The sequence below is a fragment of the Penicillium griseofulvum genome (genome assembly GCF_001561935.1).
Source record: "Penicillium griseofulvum strain PG3 chromosome Unknown contig_6, whole genome shotgun sequence".
Lineage (NCBI taxonomy): Eukaryota > Fungi > Ascomycota > Eurotiomycetes > Eurotiales > Aspergillaceae > Penicillium > Penicillium griseofulvum.
Window position 1 is genome coordinate 2,146,343 of NW_024467419.1, and position 14,728 is coordinate 2,161,070.

At 46.9% G+C, this 14,728-nt stretch overlaps 7 protein-coding genes across 7 annotated transcripts; 5 read left to right on the forward strand and 2 right to left on the reverse strand.

The window, feature by feature from the left end:
* Positions 1-696: 696 nt before the first annotated feature.
* PGRI_078690 (uncharacterized protein) lies at positions 697-2,100 on the forward strand (the record flags this gene model as incomplete). Its single annotated transcript, XM_040795583.1, has 1 exon — positions 697-2,100. The coding sequence occupies one exon, from the start codon at positions 697-699 to the stop codon at positions 2,098-2,100; it is 1,404 nt and encodes a 467-aa protein (XP_040653260.1).
* A 190-nt stretch (positions 2,101-2,290) lies between these two features.
* PGRI_078700 (aminopeptidase P family protein) lies at positions 2,291-3,791 on the forward strand (the record flags this gene model as incomplete). The annotated part of the gene is made up of 3 exons (XM_040795584.1): positions 2,291-2,454; positions 2,503-3,535; positions 3,591-3,791. 3 exons carry the CDS (start codon positions 2,291-2,293, stop codon positions 3,789-3,791), a joined length of 1,398 nt encoding a protein of 465 aa, XP_040653261.1.
* A 121-nt stretch (positions 3,792-3,912) lies between these two features.
* On the reverse strand, positions 3,913-4,662 carry PGRI_078710 (uncharacterized protein; the record flags this gene model as incomplete). Its single annotated transcript, XM_040795585.1, has 2 exons — positions 3,913-4,404; positions 4,474-4,662. The coding sequence occupies 2 exons, from the start codon at positions 4,660-4,662 to the stop codon at positions 3,913-3,915; spliced, it is 681 nt and encodes a 226-aa protein (XP_040653262.1).
* Positions 4,663-5,980: 1,318 nt separating this feature from the next.
* Positions 5,981-6,571, forward strand: PGRI_078720 (uncharacterized protein; the record flags this gene model as incomplete). Its single annotated transcript, XM_040795586.1, has 1 exon — positions 5,981-6,571. The coding sequence occupies one exon, from the start codon at positions 5,981-5,983 to the stop codon at positions 6,569-6,571; it is 591 nt and encodes a 196-aa protein (XP_040653263.1).
* A 796-nt stretch (positions 6,572-7,367) lies between these two features.
* On the forward strand, positions 7,368-8,256 carry PGRI_078730 (Dienelactone hydrolase; the record flags this gene model as incomplete). The annotated part of the gene is made up of 4 exons (XM_040795587.1): positions 7,368-7,455; positions 7,508-7,833; positions 7,887-8,010; positions 8,057-8,256. The coding sequence occupies 4 exons, from the start codon at positions 7,368-7,370 to the stop codon at positions 8,254-8,256; spliced, it is 738 nt and encodes a 245-aa protein (XP_040653264.1).
* A 167-nt stretch (positions 8,257-8,423) lies between these two features.
* Positions 8,424-10,575, reverse strand: sac6 (fimbrin; the record flags this gene model as incomplete). The annotated part of the gene is made up of 5 exons (XM_040795588.1): positions 8,424-8,455; positions 8,505-9,487; positions 9,537-10,228; positions 10,287-10,497; positions 10,553-10,575. 5 exons carry the CDS (start codon positions 10,573-10,575, stop codon positions 8,424-8,426), a joined length of 1,941 nt encoding a protein of 646 aa, XP_040653265.1.
* Positions 10,576-11,485: 910 nt separating this feature from the next.
* On the forward strand, positions 11,486-14,156 carry PGRI_078750 (DDHD family phospholipase; the record flags this gene model as incomplete). The annotated part of the gene is made up of 2 exons (XM_040795589.1): positions 11,486-12,927; positions 12,977-14,156. The coding sequence occupies 2 exons, from the start codon at positions 11,486-11,488 to the stop codon at positions 14,154-14,156; spliced, it is 2,622 nt and encodes an 873-aa protein (XP_040653266.1).
* Positions 14,157-14,728: the final 572 nt, after the last annotated feature.

Below are 14,728 nucleotides of genomic sequence, written 5' to 3' on the forward strand. Positions count from 1 at the left end.
GCCAGAGGCGCTTACAGCTATTGTTGCCCGTCTTCTGGGGTATTCAGCAGCCTCTGTATTCGAGCGCTTTTTCTTGCCGATGGATGTGTCGCTAACTGCATAGTCCCCCATGGGGTCTATCATCTCTTTTTCTGGGGGAAAAGTCATAATTCAAAGCTGAGATTGTGCGGAGTTGTATCTAACGTTGCTTTCCACTCCAAACCGAGGGGGTGGTCGGCATGACGGGCATCAGACCATACTTGAAGAATAGAGACAAAAGGGATATCCAAGGAATGATTCGGAGAATCCGGGGGCACGGGCATTAATGTATAATGTAAGATCGGCTTCTAATCGAAATCCGCTTGAGTGTGTTGCCCTTGTGCTTGTATAATAATAGTTGGCCGCCTAACTCGATACGGGAGTGAGTCCGTGGCGGGTTGAGCATATAACCGACTATGATGTTGGATGTGAAAATGTGAGACCAAGAATAGCACAATGAATGCACAAGCTAGTAGATATAAATATATTTCGATTGCACTATATGTACGAAATATATGAGGTGTAAAATGTCAGTTGTAGATTGTAGCTATCGAGCATGTCACATGTGGTCCACGTGCACGCGTCCCAAACAAACGCGTCGATCTTCTTTCACATTTGTAGCTGCGCAACTATTCTGGCTTAGCATATTCTGTTGATTCGAAATCAATTTGTTCAATCATGCCTCGTCCTGCCCCCAAACGAAGTCGTACAGTGGGAAAAAGTCAGCCCAAACCCACGACAGAAGAGTCAACGCAACAAATTGACTGCAATGTCGCCAAATCGCCTTCGCAGCTTGAACCCGGCTCAGCCTTGGATCCTAGACAGGCACTACGCAGTCAAACGCCCTTGACCAAAAGTCATGAACAATTAATTGAATCTTCGCCCATGGGGGACCGGCCGGGCACCGGCAGTCGACCTGGAACTGGGAGTCGACCCCCTACAAGATCGCGCGGTTATTCTTCTACGCTATCATTCGCCGGACGCAAAGGTGACACAGGTTCCCGCATTCCCGGAACGCCTGGATTCGATAATTCCGTTTTGAGCAACTTCAGGCGGCGACCGCGACAGCAAAGCATTCTGCAGATGATGCAAGCCGACGATGGCTCTTCCGACCTTGATGATGATGACTTCCTTGGTGGGCTTAGCCCCAATGATGAATCAACACCACTGAATCTCTCTCGGGGAAAGTCACTACTTATTAAGCCAACCGACAAGTCACCATCCCCGTCACCTTCCAAATCACCGCTATCCGACGGTACGCGCAAGCGCAGGCGCATGACCCAAGAGATTCAAGTACCACAGTCGCCTATTGATATGGTAGAAGATACTCCAACTGCGACACCGAACCAACGCGACGCATCTCGACATGAGATTGAAGACCAACAAGTTGCTGAAGATGATGTTGAATCTGAAGACGAGGATCTTGAAGATCAGGATGTGGAGGTTGAAAGAGTCGAGGCGACATCACAATCCCAACGATTCCCAGAAATACTGAGCCAGACTATGTTACCACCAGCCAGCAGCCCTGCTGGCTCCGCTCCACCTGGTGATTCCACACCGCGACCTGTTCAGAAGAAAAATTCCAATGCCCCCAGTCATCTATCGACAGCAAACCTGCAAGACAAGCTTTTACCACGTCGCCGGCGCAGACTCCGCACGACCAATGACTACTACAGCGACGAAAGTGATCAGCATGATGCCGCATCTAGTGGCGAGGATGAGTTGAACTACCCATCACAAAGATCATCCGGGCGGCGAGCAGGGAAAAACAAACCCAAGCCATTAACCAACACCCGCAATCTAAAGCCGAAGAAGATTAAAGAGAAAAAAAATAATAAGTCGGTACCAAAAGAAGCTACGTATTCACGTCAAGCGAGTGGTGACAAAGAGAACGAAATGCTTTCATCGCCATCATCTTCTCTATTGTCATCACCACCGGAGTCCGATGTCACTGATTCCGAATCTATACAAACAGAGGCCACTCGTTATGTGAGCGATGAGTTGCGTGCGGCAGTCAAAAAGTTTGCGGAAGTGGACCAATGGAAGATGGAATTTGAAGATGTCTCTGCTTCAGAGAGTTAGAGATATTTGAATCCGAAATGCGAATTAATATAATGTTGTATGTTGTATTTATATGTTGTACATGTCCGTGTTTTTATCTGCGGCAATAACCGCTTTACCAAAGCCCCGCAATGTAACCTGCGAAATATTCTCTCTTTTCTTTTCTTTTCCCTCTTTCTTTTCCTCTCTTTTCTCAAATAATTCACTCAACATGACTACTGTGGATACAATCCTTTCCGCCAAGTATCCGGCTAAGGCCCATGCTCGTCGTGTCGCTGAGTCCCTTAAGGCTCGGCATGGCGGGGCCGGAGTTATCTACCTTGAGGCTCAAAAAACTCGATTGATCGAGGATAGCGATGAGGATATGCCATTTAGGTAAGGCCCCATTTCTAGAGGATTTAGATTGATATTAACCCGATATAGGCAGCGTCGTCCTTTCTTCTATCTCACTGGATGTCTTTTGCCCAATGCCGCCGTGGTATACGATGCCATCAAGGATGAATTGACTCTGTTCATTCCACCAATCGACCCTGAGTCAGTCATTTGGTCTGGTCTTCCACTGTCTCCTGAAGAGGCTCTTAAACTCTACGATGTGGACCACGTTTTATTCACAACCGATGTGAATCCAACTTTGGCGTCGATCGCCTCGAACCACAATGGACAAACTGCTGCTTTTGCAATGGCTGAACAGGTGTCAAATGATACGAACTTCCAGGGCTTCGCTGAAACAAACATTGCCAGCCTGAAGACTGCCATCGAGGATACTCGTGTCGTCAAGGATGCGTACGAGATTGCGCTTTTGCGAAAGGCAAACGATATCTCAACCAAGGCACACATCGCTGCTATCCAGGCCGCCAAGACTGCGACTAACGAGCGTGAGATTGAGGCTGCCATTATCGGCACTTGTATTGCCAATGGATGTCGCGAGCAGTCCTACCACCCCATCGTTGCTGGAGGTGAAGGAGGTGCTACTCTTCACTATGTTAGAAACGATGCCGACCTGGTCGACCCCGTCACTAAGCAGCGAAAGAATAATGTCCTCATTGATGCTGGCGGTGAATACCAGACGTACTGCGCCGATATCACGCGTGTTATTCCTCTGAATGGAAAGTTTGCCCCTGAGACCCGTCAAATTTACGAGATTGTACTCCAAATGCAGACAGAATGTATTGCCATGCTCAAGGAAGGCGTGTGTTGGGATGACGTCCACGCACTAGCACATCGCATTGCTATCCGCGGCTTGTTGAAGCTGGGTATCCTGCGCGGATCCGAGGAGGAATTGTTCGAAAAGCGTGTCAGTGTGGCCTTCTTCCCCCATGGTCTCGGTCATTACCTGGGAATGGACACCCATGATACCGGCGGTAACCCCAATTATGAGGACAAGGATACCATGTTCCGCTATCTGCGTGTTCGCGCTAACTTACCTGCTGGCTCCGTGGTCACCGTTGAGCCTGGTGTGAGTACTCCTCGAGACCCCTCTTTTTCAACGCCCAATCCTTATTATTTACTAGATCTATTTCTGTCGCTTCATCATCGATCCCGTCTTAAAGGCCCCCGAGACCGGTAAATACATCGATACCGAGGTCTTGGAGCGGTATTGGAGTGTGGGAGGAGTGCGCATCGAAGACAACATCCACATCACCAAGGATGGTTTTGAGAATCTGACCACGGCCCCGAAAGTCATTGAGGAGGTGGAGAGCCTGGCTTTATAAAAATCAGTCACTCTACGGCCATTAACAAGACTTTGCCCTGGGACCGCTCAAACGCATTCATATCAAATTATGATAACCCATCGTTAATGCTTAGATATGTGATTGTACAGCTGGTAATAAACTAGATGTCTCTTCTACGCTTGCGCGCACTTCCCTTGATCTCATCCGATCCGTTCTTCAGTTTGCGATCCAAAATGATAGTCAGGACATCAAAGGAGAACTCTGGAACTTCAATGCACAGCTTCTTGAAGTCGTCCCCAACCTCCTGGCGCAGCAAGTGACTTTGATTCGCCCAGTAAGTCGCCACAGGCTTCCGGATGGTAGTGTCTGTTGTTGGTGTATGGGTGTATACGTAACGGGCGTATGAAAGCTCTGCGTCAGGTGAGCTCTTGACCTTATGGATCTTCCCATGGGCAATGCGCTGGAGGGTTGGCAGGCCCAGCTTCTCTGCAAGCGTGTAGATGCGCGCATGGCGCAGCAACTCGTCACCGCTTTTGTCTTCAGCTGTCTCCCCAGATGTTTCGGTTTGAATGACAGTGTAATCACGCGTGTACTGGAACTGGAGGAAGCAACCGAAGGCATCGACGTCCTCGTCCGGTAGGTTGATGCGTCGCTATTGACAAATGAGTTTAACAAATATATCATATATATGCGTGGATTGGGTATACACGAATGAACTCACCGGACCTGACGCTTCGAAGTTTTTAACAAATTCGGCTAGTAGTGGTGCCTCCATCAGGAGAGATTGATGAGCTGTCATAACAGTTTCATCGTCGCCTTTCCCAACGATAATCTCAACGATAGGTGAAGTCAAGAAGCTATGAGTGGTTGTGAGCTGGCGAGTACCGATTAGGATAATGGAAGGCGCCATTTGAAGAATTGTGTAGCAAAAAGTTTGGGAATAGAATGCTCACTCAAGGAAGTTAAAGCCCGGGTTCTTCTTTGCGGGTGTGGGTAGCTCTAGCTCCTGTACATCTGGAAGGGTCGAATCTTCTTGCGCTTCAGGTTCGGGTTGACTTGTATCCTGCGTCCCTCCCATCTCTACCTCGGTGGAATTGTGGTTCGCATTCGCAGTCGCATTCGCAGCAGTCGCAGTCACAATCGCATTGGGTTCAGGTTGAATTTCAGAGGTTTCCCCAACTTGAGTTGTTTGAGTATTAATTGTTCGAATAACCAAGGTATATGAAAATGACAAGAAGAGAAAGAGACCAAAGCTCCAGGGGGGCAGCGAGGTAAGGCGGAGAAGCACAAATTCAGGTGACACAAGAATTTCTATCTAGCTTGGTATAAATATAATATATATATATACACACACACACACAATTATAAACGATCTCTACTTTTATTTTCTTTAACTTGACCTTTCTCTTTGTTTACATTGGAATACTCCAAATCCACACGTCATTTTACCGTGCCAAGAGGAACACACAGTCTTTTCTACTAAACCCTGTACAATTGACAGGATCATGGACTCAAAATCAGAATCTACTGATTCTGTGAAGCTCGAGACTGGGGGACAACACTTGCTCAATGCAGAGGATACAGAGCTTTTACGGGAGATTCTCAGACACAATATCTCATCGGGTGAGAAACGGAAATTCAGGTTTTCAAGAACTGAAATTCACCCAACAACTGAGTACTTTCAAAATTTGGGAACTACTGTCCCCCAGTTCCATTGATTTTTTGTTCTCTTCTGGATGGGGTTGACCCTGATGCTGTTCAGACTTGCTGCCAACAATTAGAGAACCTATGGCAGCATATGGGGCAAGAACGAAATCATCCGTCTCATGTTAGATAAAGATGTCATGGTCATCGGGCTGACTGACTTGCTCCTATATTGGTCCACGGGGTTCTGTCTGATACTACAACGCGTAGTACTCAAGGGATACATTCGCTGGAATGGTCTCGGTTGGCTCATTCAGAATGTCAGTCTCAAAGATTCGCCCCCAATCCCGTTACCTTACTGAAATCTGCAGATTTGACAAACTACATATCTTGGAGTCGTCATATGGTGGACATATCATCGCGATTTACCGTGGACACACGCGGTCGTTATCGTGCTGCATTGCTTGGCTATGTTGATGAAGCAACACAGCTATGCAGCTTACAATGGCTACTGTATGTCAATTTTGTTCTTCAATGAGGAGGAGCTAATGAGGACGGTATCGGAAATATACCACAAATGAAATATGCTGAAAGCGAGTCTTGACCAAATCAAAGCCAAAGAAATAGGACTTGCTGTCTCTACCGAAACAGGGCACTCGTCTGCAGTTAATATGGAACTCAACACTGAGATCACAAACTTCAAGAGAAAAGATTTCACTCGACGCTCTTCTAACCTTCAAACCTATTCTCCATCCCATGGAACCAACCAGCCTTCATCTCTTATTAGGACAATCGAGACCGGCGTGCCATTTAAACTGAACCAGGTGAAATCCATCGGGGAATTGCTTGAGCAAGAGATCGAGATATTATCCGAGGGATTAAAGGGTCGGTGCTCGCTGACCAACAATCACTATCCTTACAACTTGACAATGAAAGATATCTGCGACTTTATGTCATTGCCCACATTGGTCTATGAGCTTGAATACCCATGGACCAAGAAAATTGGCTGGCTCTATGTTGCAGAGAAAACACTGGCCACATTCAGTATCATTATGGTTATGATCGCAGTCTCTCAAATCGTGGATATACCCGGTGGTGATGGATACGTTGCGTATGAAAGAGGAGGGAATGACCGTGCAGCAGAGACTACCGGAATTTCCTCCACGGTGACTTGATTTTTCCATTCATGATGGAGTATCTACTGGCGTTCTACGTGATCTGGGAATGTGTCGTAAGTCTACGTTTCTTCGTCTACCTAGATCATTGCTAGGTTCACCTAGCTCAATGCTCTAGCTGAGATCACCATGTTTGCAGATCGAGGATTCTATTCAGATTGGTAGAACTCAGTTTCATGGGATCAGTTCGCGCGGGATTCATAACTTCTTATTTCGGCATGTATATCATGGCTCTATCACCGAATACCGTTTGTCGCGTGTATCTGCCAGTCTTGTCACTTTTCTCTTGTCTGCATGTGTACACGAGTTGATCATGTTGTGCATCTTCCGACGTCCCCGAGGTTACCTTCTGATCCTTCAGATGTCTCAACTGCCGCTTGCTGCGCTAAGCCGGGCTCGCCTAATGAGAGGTCGCCGTTTGTTGGTAAATATCGTCTTTTGGCTAGACATATTTACCGGGCCAAGTCTGCTATGCAGCTTGTATCTGACCATTTGATTTGATTGCACTAGGTATCTATGGTTATATTGGATATATGACAACTCGAAAATGGTGCCACTTTCTATGACCTGTAAACAATACACATACCTATATATAAGTATATACTAAATATAACTAAATATAACTAAATATAGATGACCATTCCTCATATTGATCTCAGTATTGTTTATACTCTATTTGCCGGATTGAATAAAGCACGGTTCTGTTATATATAACCCCGCCTTTCTACCTACTTAGATCTCCCTATGCCCTATACACCTTCCATGATACAACTCTCGCTTGATCAAATATAACAAAATGACATCCAATTCACCCGATACCTGCTGCACTATCGGCGTTAAGCATGAAGGCGAAGCCAAGGGTCACCTCCAACAAATTGGAGATGGTATATACTTCCCAATGCTCTGGAGATAGACAGTTTTCGCTAACAATCGTAGTCGAGGTCTATATTCCAAGCCCCGAGCGTTCTAGCAATCGTGCCATCCTACTGCTCACCGATGTAATTGGTCACCGCTTCATTAATGCGCAGCTTATTGCGGATCAGCTAGCGGCAAATGGCTATCTAGTTGTCATGCCAGATCTATTCCACGGCGATCCAGTGCTGCTGCTGAACCGCCCCGCTAACTTCGATCTGATGGCATGGCTAAAAGGTCCCCCGGGTCATCTGCCAAACCGTGTAGATCCCGTGGTCCAGGCTATACTAGAGGAGATGAAGTCCAACATGGGCTGCGACCGGGTCGGTGGTATTGGATATTGCTTTGGAGTATGTTCATGTCTCGTGTATGCATTGATGCTGACCAAGTTGGCAAATGCAAGGGGAAATACGCCGTCCGACTGCTCCATCCAGGGCTCTGCGATGTTGCCTATGTGGCTCACCCAAGTTTCATCGACGCAGAGGAATTACAAGCAATCCAAGGCCCGCTATCCATTGCTGCAGCTGGTAAGTTATACGATCCGGTCATAGCGCCTGGACTAAATGATGATAGAAACCGATATCTTCCCGGCCTCAAAGCGCCATGAATCCGAGGATATCCTGGCCAAGACTGGCCAGCCGTATCAGATCAACTTGTTCAGTGGCGTCGAGCATGGGTTTGCTGTCCGCGCAGATATCACCAAGCCGACAATTCGCTTTGCTAAAGAGTCTGCCCTTTTGCAAGCAGTCGCATGGTTTGACCAGTACCTTTAATCACACGGAGATAAAAATATCCAGCATGGTAACAATAAAACTTTGATTGAAATCCACACTTGGGTTTGCCCCAAGAAGCGGGAGATTTACATGTATTGGAAGAGAAGGGGGAAAAAAAAGAGGTATGCAATGCCCTGACAATTGACAAAAATGAATTGCTGTATTCCTTACATCTTCTCGTGGGTAGCCATAAGGGAACCTATCATCTGTTAGCTGATTTTGCCATACCGATGAAGGGATGAACTTACCAATAAACGTAGTGACCAAACGAGACCGAACTTGACAAATGTCCTCCGGGACCAACCAGATGGTGGCACCCATCTTTCTGGCAATACTGATAGAAAGCTTAGCGTTTGCATATGCCTCTTCATCGGTCCGACCGGGCGTGACTAAGTCATAATCCACGTAGCTGCTCTTCATGCCATTGAGCACATCAAGGAGGAAAATTCCAGATCCAATAGACTTGTCTTTGAAGCTGCGTATCGTGGAAGACTTGCCGCCACTGCTAGACATGTCATTGGCCCAGCGGATCATCTCAGTATCAGTAATTTCGCGTTTGCCCAGCCGTTGAGCCAGCGCGGAGAGTGTGTTGGTGATATCACGGCGCATCAGCTGCCACACCAATCCGAGAGTGAGGGTTCGTTGGCCATCAGTGATATCAGCGCCCTGAACACCCACAAGAGAGAAACCATTATATTTCCCAAGCTCAATCGAATAATTGGTGTTTTCCACAGCCTTGAACCGCATCAATTCACCGCCAGACGCCGGTGGCTTGTTCACATGCTTCCAGTTCACGCTTCCAGGAATGACCTTATCATATGCCTGCAATAAAACAGAGCCATCGCGTAGGTCGTCGAAGAGCGAGTTGACTGCCGGCTGCACATCCAACGAATTCAACCACAGAGTGAATACTCTGGCCTCTCGCTCGCCCTCAGCGTCAAAGTCTTCAACTTCGAGCTTCTCCTCCTCGGTGATAGGGTCGAGTCCTGGGTGGGTGTTGAACAGATTGGCGACAAAAGCAAGGTTTAGCTTGGGGTTTCCGGCAACCAATGAGGTTGGGGTCAAGAATTTGCGGCAATCAAGCGAATCAGCGTTCTGGAGGACCTGTTCAGCCCGCTCAAGCAAGTCCCGAGTTTGTAGTGGGGCACGCGAGCAAACATCGGGTGCCAATTGGTTAAGGAGAACGGTGTAGTTCTCGCCATCCTTGACATCGGTAGAGAAGTTTGTCACCCTACATCGGTTAGCCACGTGTCTTGGTTTCTCCACCGAGTTATACATACCGTCTGTCCCACTTGGCATTCTTGAGATGATAGTTGAACCACCGAAGAAGAATCTGCTCTGGAGGCAAGCGCAGGAACTGCTCGAGAGTCTCATCCTCATCCAAAAGCCTATAAAGTTCAGGGTGGAGTTTGATATCGATCTTTCCAAGAAGGCCACGGCGGATGATTTGCCAGATGAGACCAAGGATGAGATGCTCGCGAACTTCAATGATATCCCCGCTTCCAATGTTAACAACTGAGCATCCGATACCCTTGGCAGAGTTGATAACAATGTTATTGTTCTCGGTCATGTGGAAAGCATTCAGCTGCTTGATTTTCTTCCCGGCCTTGTTTAGAACACGCTCATCAATGGTGTCTGGCACGCTGTCGTTGATCAACTTTGCCAAGACCAAGCCATCCTTGCACTTATCAAACATCTCAAATGTATCGGTGGGGAAAGGTAGGAGGTTGCCAACATCCGCATCGCCCGCCAGGACGGCATTGATATGTCGCGTGAACTCGGTTCGTTCGTCTTCGTTGATCGTATGTGTGACATTGGAAGAAGATCCCTGGACGTGGATTCGTCCACCCACACTGCCCTTGGAAACATGCCGAGATGCTCCAGTGCCAGCGCCGGCACCTTGGATAACGGCCGCAGGGGTAGTTGCTGCGCGGGCACCTTCAGTGGGTGCTGTCCGAAGCTTGGAAACGAGCTGCCGTGGGCGTTAATATCAGCGGGGTGAGAACGGGAAGCGGGGGAAATTGTATTACATCAACATAATCTTCGAGTTCCACGCGCCGGGAGCTATCGAGTTCCACATTTTTCAAAGCTGCTCGTACCACATCATACGGCTGGCGCTCTGATTGTTGAGCAGCTTTGATAGCGGTAGATTCATCAAGGTAGCCGCGGTCTTCGACGTCCAATCTGTTGAATGCATCCTGGAGGGAAAAGATTTCACCTTGATCAAGCTGCGGAAAACGCCTATATTAATTACAATGATCAGCATATACTTGCATTGAATGACAAGGAAATGTACTTCTGAAGCTTGAGGACGTTCATCTTGTCAGAATCACAACCCTGGCAAAATAGGTGGGGGTGATCACCCAGGGAAAGACCGGGTTTCGACAAAAAGTGGAAGTGGTGCTTTCGCACTGAACAGAGCAATTGTCAAGAGGTAAAGGAGAAGAAGAAATTGGATCTGTGCTAAAGGTGGGCAGTGCAGGGAGGCAGCCAGGTATACACGAGCCGAGGAGGTGGGGGGAATGAGCCACACCGTAATGAAAGTACAACATACTTGGTTAACGATACAGAGTACATGACACTAAGGGTATTATTGTATGGGAGACGTATCATGTAACGCTGTGTATTTGGGAATCTTGGAATGACGTCGACACCTTTGCATATTATTATATATGTATGTACATATGTACGTTAAGTATGCATGTATACGGAGTACATAAATGGAAGTATACATATAATTATGTAGTTATATATCTATATGCATAGTATGTATGTGTGTTCTTTTGTTTTCTAGAATGATTATCCTCTTTACTAACCAGTCGGATTTTCCACCATTATATAATTCGCTGTAAGTAACTAGTTAGTTAACTATATATTAGTTAACAACTTGCAATCAACTCTCCAGGGCTATAATGAAACATATATAAGTATATTGAGATAACTTGAAGTGACTTTGTAATTACAGTATATATATTTATATATATATATATACATATACACCTGTATGTCAAGAACACATTGATATACCGGTAACGTCCCAAGGCGGAATTGCAACGGGATTACATCATTTTCGATCTCCAAACATAAGTTACCTATGGATCTTCCTCCAACATTCTGTTGGCTTTATTGACATAGCTTTTGGATTTAATTGTTTCTCTTTACCCTTGCACCCTCCCTACAGCTACTCAAGCTGGTTCGTTTTATTGCCTTTCGGCGGGCCCTCCTCCCCATGGCAGGTGCAGAGCAAAAGTCGTTCTTAGGGACACTCACCCCATGGAGTACAAGGAGTTCAACACCAACACCGCCTGGCGGTCACCAAAAACCAGATGTTCTGCAACGATCGCAAGGGGAGGACCACACGGTGACCCACATGTATCGATTAAGCATGCGACGCTATCCCCCCGATTGCCCTCCATTGAAAGTCAGGTGGTTCTACGCAGTGGACTCGCCCAAGCGGAAACCATCTATTCTAGGACAGAAAAAGACAGACCAAAAGCCATTGCCATCGCCGAAGAAATTCATACCATTCCCAGGGAAAGACTCCCAGTCCATTGAAACGACATTCCAGAAACTCTCAGACATTGAAGATGCCCGCCAACAAAACCAGCCAAACGACAGCGAACCTGTATTGTCTAAAGTGCCCGTGAATGAGGATTTTCTTTTCAATGTCGACGTGGAACAACGAGAATTGAGTCCTACCTATTGGATTGGCCCTGTATATGAAGTTCGTCGTGGAACGTGGTTCATTCAGGATGGGTCTAGCCTAAAACCATGTGAAGAAAATCTTGCTACCCAGCTTGAAGAAGGCTATATCAAACTGTGTCCCTGGAGGTCCCAGCCACCGGAACAGAATCCACAGACGAACGAACGGGATAAATCTCGCCAGACCAAAAGCGTGCCAATCAACACCCACGAGCCAGATCCTAAATTCGCTCAATCAGCCAACCAGATCCCTCCTCCCCGTGGCATGGGGAGTGATTTCAACGGTCCCGCAGTGGAACCTCAGCAGTATCGTCTTTTTGGCGCTTACATGAATAGGATAGTGGGTTATCAAGATTCCACGACAGCCTGGCTGATGAATGATGATTTCATGTCACGCTTCAGTACTTCGGTGTATCAAAAGCTAGGAGGTGTTCCAGGAACAAAGTTAGTTCGAGGTTTCGAACCTAGGAAGCCAAAAGAGCCACCAGAAGCAAAGGGTCCCAAACAAAAACCACTGGGCGAGTCAATACCTTCCAGAGGTTTGAATGATGCCTTGAAAGACAAGGCAGCAAAAGCGGATATTCTCAAGCCAGCACCAGCTGGTGAATTCGAAGGCTACGAAAGTATACCGAAATCAACATTAGAACGCCAAATGTCCTCCCTTGCGGGTGAGCCGCAAAATCCAGCTGACCTCGAAGAACAGGCTCGTAGACAGGAGGAACAGGAGATGGAAGAGTCGAGAGAACTGGATGGCGCAGACAGAGAGCGCGAGGTTGACCATCTAGTTCTTGTTACCCATGGGATTGGCCAGCGACTCGGTTTACGACTGGAAAGCATCAATTTTATACATGATGTTAATGTGCTTCGCAAGACTCTGAAAACCGTTTATAAAGGCTCGCCTGACCTCCAAGCGTTGAACTCAGCGCTCCCAGACAACGATACGAATTGCCGTGTTCAAGTGCTTCCTGTGTGAGATTTGACTCCTTTGCTCAGAATTTCTTTTTGCTAATTTCACCAGGTGCTGGCGCCATCTTCTTGACTTTCCTTATCGAGGAGTTCGACAGAACAGAAAGGAACTGGATCTCACTGATGCAGATGCTCTCGAGGATGATGCTTATCCCAGCCTCTCCGATATAACGCTGGAAAGCGTACCTGCTGTTCGAAACCTCATCTCTGATTTGGCTATGGATGTACTTTTATACCAAAGTGGGTATTGTGAACACATCTCCAATATTGTTATCCAAGAATGCAATCGAATCCTCCGGCTGTACCGGAAGCAAAATCCTTCTTTCAAGGGGTCAGTTAGTCTCTGCGGCCATTCCCTTGGAAGCGCGATTTTATTTGACATCTTGTGTCACCAGCCGGGAAGCAATACTGGGCAGAATGGGGTCTTCAGAGGAATGGCCCAAGAGAGCGACGACTCAACCCCCAAGGATGCGAGTGTATTTGATTTTGACTGCGAAGAGTTTTTTTGTCTGGGATCCCCCATTGCACTCTTTCAAATGCTCAAGGGTAAGACGATTGGTGGATACTCTGCCTTGGATCCTCAAAATCGCAAAAAATCTCTGGATGTTGAGGTCGACTTGGACTCGCATGGTCCTGGACATGCGCTCAGCGACAGTTCCGGTATCATCTCAATGCCAAAGTGTCGAGATCTCTACAACATCTTCCATCCTTCTGACCCAGTGAGCTACCGGGTTGAGCCTCTGATATCTCCAGCGATGGCAACACTGAAACCCCAGCCTCTACCTTCGGTGAAAAAAAGCCTCTGGACGACCTCTGGTCAGAGTTTATCTATTCTCGGTAGCCGCATGGGCCAAAGTGTGGGTTCCCTGTGGACCAATTTTACCACGGGTGTCGCAAGCAGTCTGTTAAATCGCAGCTTGGGCCTAAATGGCGATGACACCTCGACGGCTGCTCGCACTCCTGGTAAACCAGGCGACGATTCAACCCATAGACGGTCACAGTCAGGCTCGGCTCAGCATGAGTCTGAGGGATCCAATGATCACTATCAGACATTGATCGATTCCGATCTGGAAACTCTTTACAATGGTTTCCAAAAGAGCAGGAGTATCAATCATGGCGAGAGTCTAGACCCCGATGCCGACACTAACGAAGACCGGAAGCTGAAATTCGAAGACGCTAAAGTGCGTGCCTTGAATGCAAACGGTCGTGTGGACTATAGTATCCAAGAGTAAGATCCTATATGGTCCAACATTATTGAACCTTATTGACAGGAATATAGGGGAGCCTTTGATATTTCATTAATAGCTAGTATTGCTAGTCATCTCACCTATTGGGGAGATGAGGATGTCAATCACTTCATGCTTTCCCAGATACTTTCTAGAAGACAGAGACATAAACAAAAACATAGATGAAACGCAAAAATACACTACATTCTCTAGTCTACTGAGTTCATATCCCTGGAGGCCCGCGTACTTCATGAACTTAAGTAATTGCTTTAGTAACCCAAAGAGGGCTAGCGTCCAGTCGGCTAAACATTAGGTAATATGAAATTCCCCTACAAAATTCCTGAGGTCTTTTTCGTGTTTCTTTTCTTCTCTATTTCTCACCATTCAACCTTTAGAGAGGTTGACAAGTGAGCTTGAAAAGCCGAGTCCAAGTCTTTCCTAGACTATAAATTTCTTCTTAATGAGGTTGAAGTTTATGTCATGGATTTGGAAGCACCTATGAAGGATTAGCGATTATGTGGCTATGTTGTACATCCACATAACACAATGATCTTCCATTTTGGGATTTCCCTGTCGAA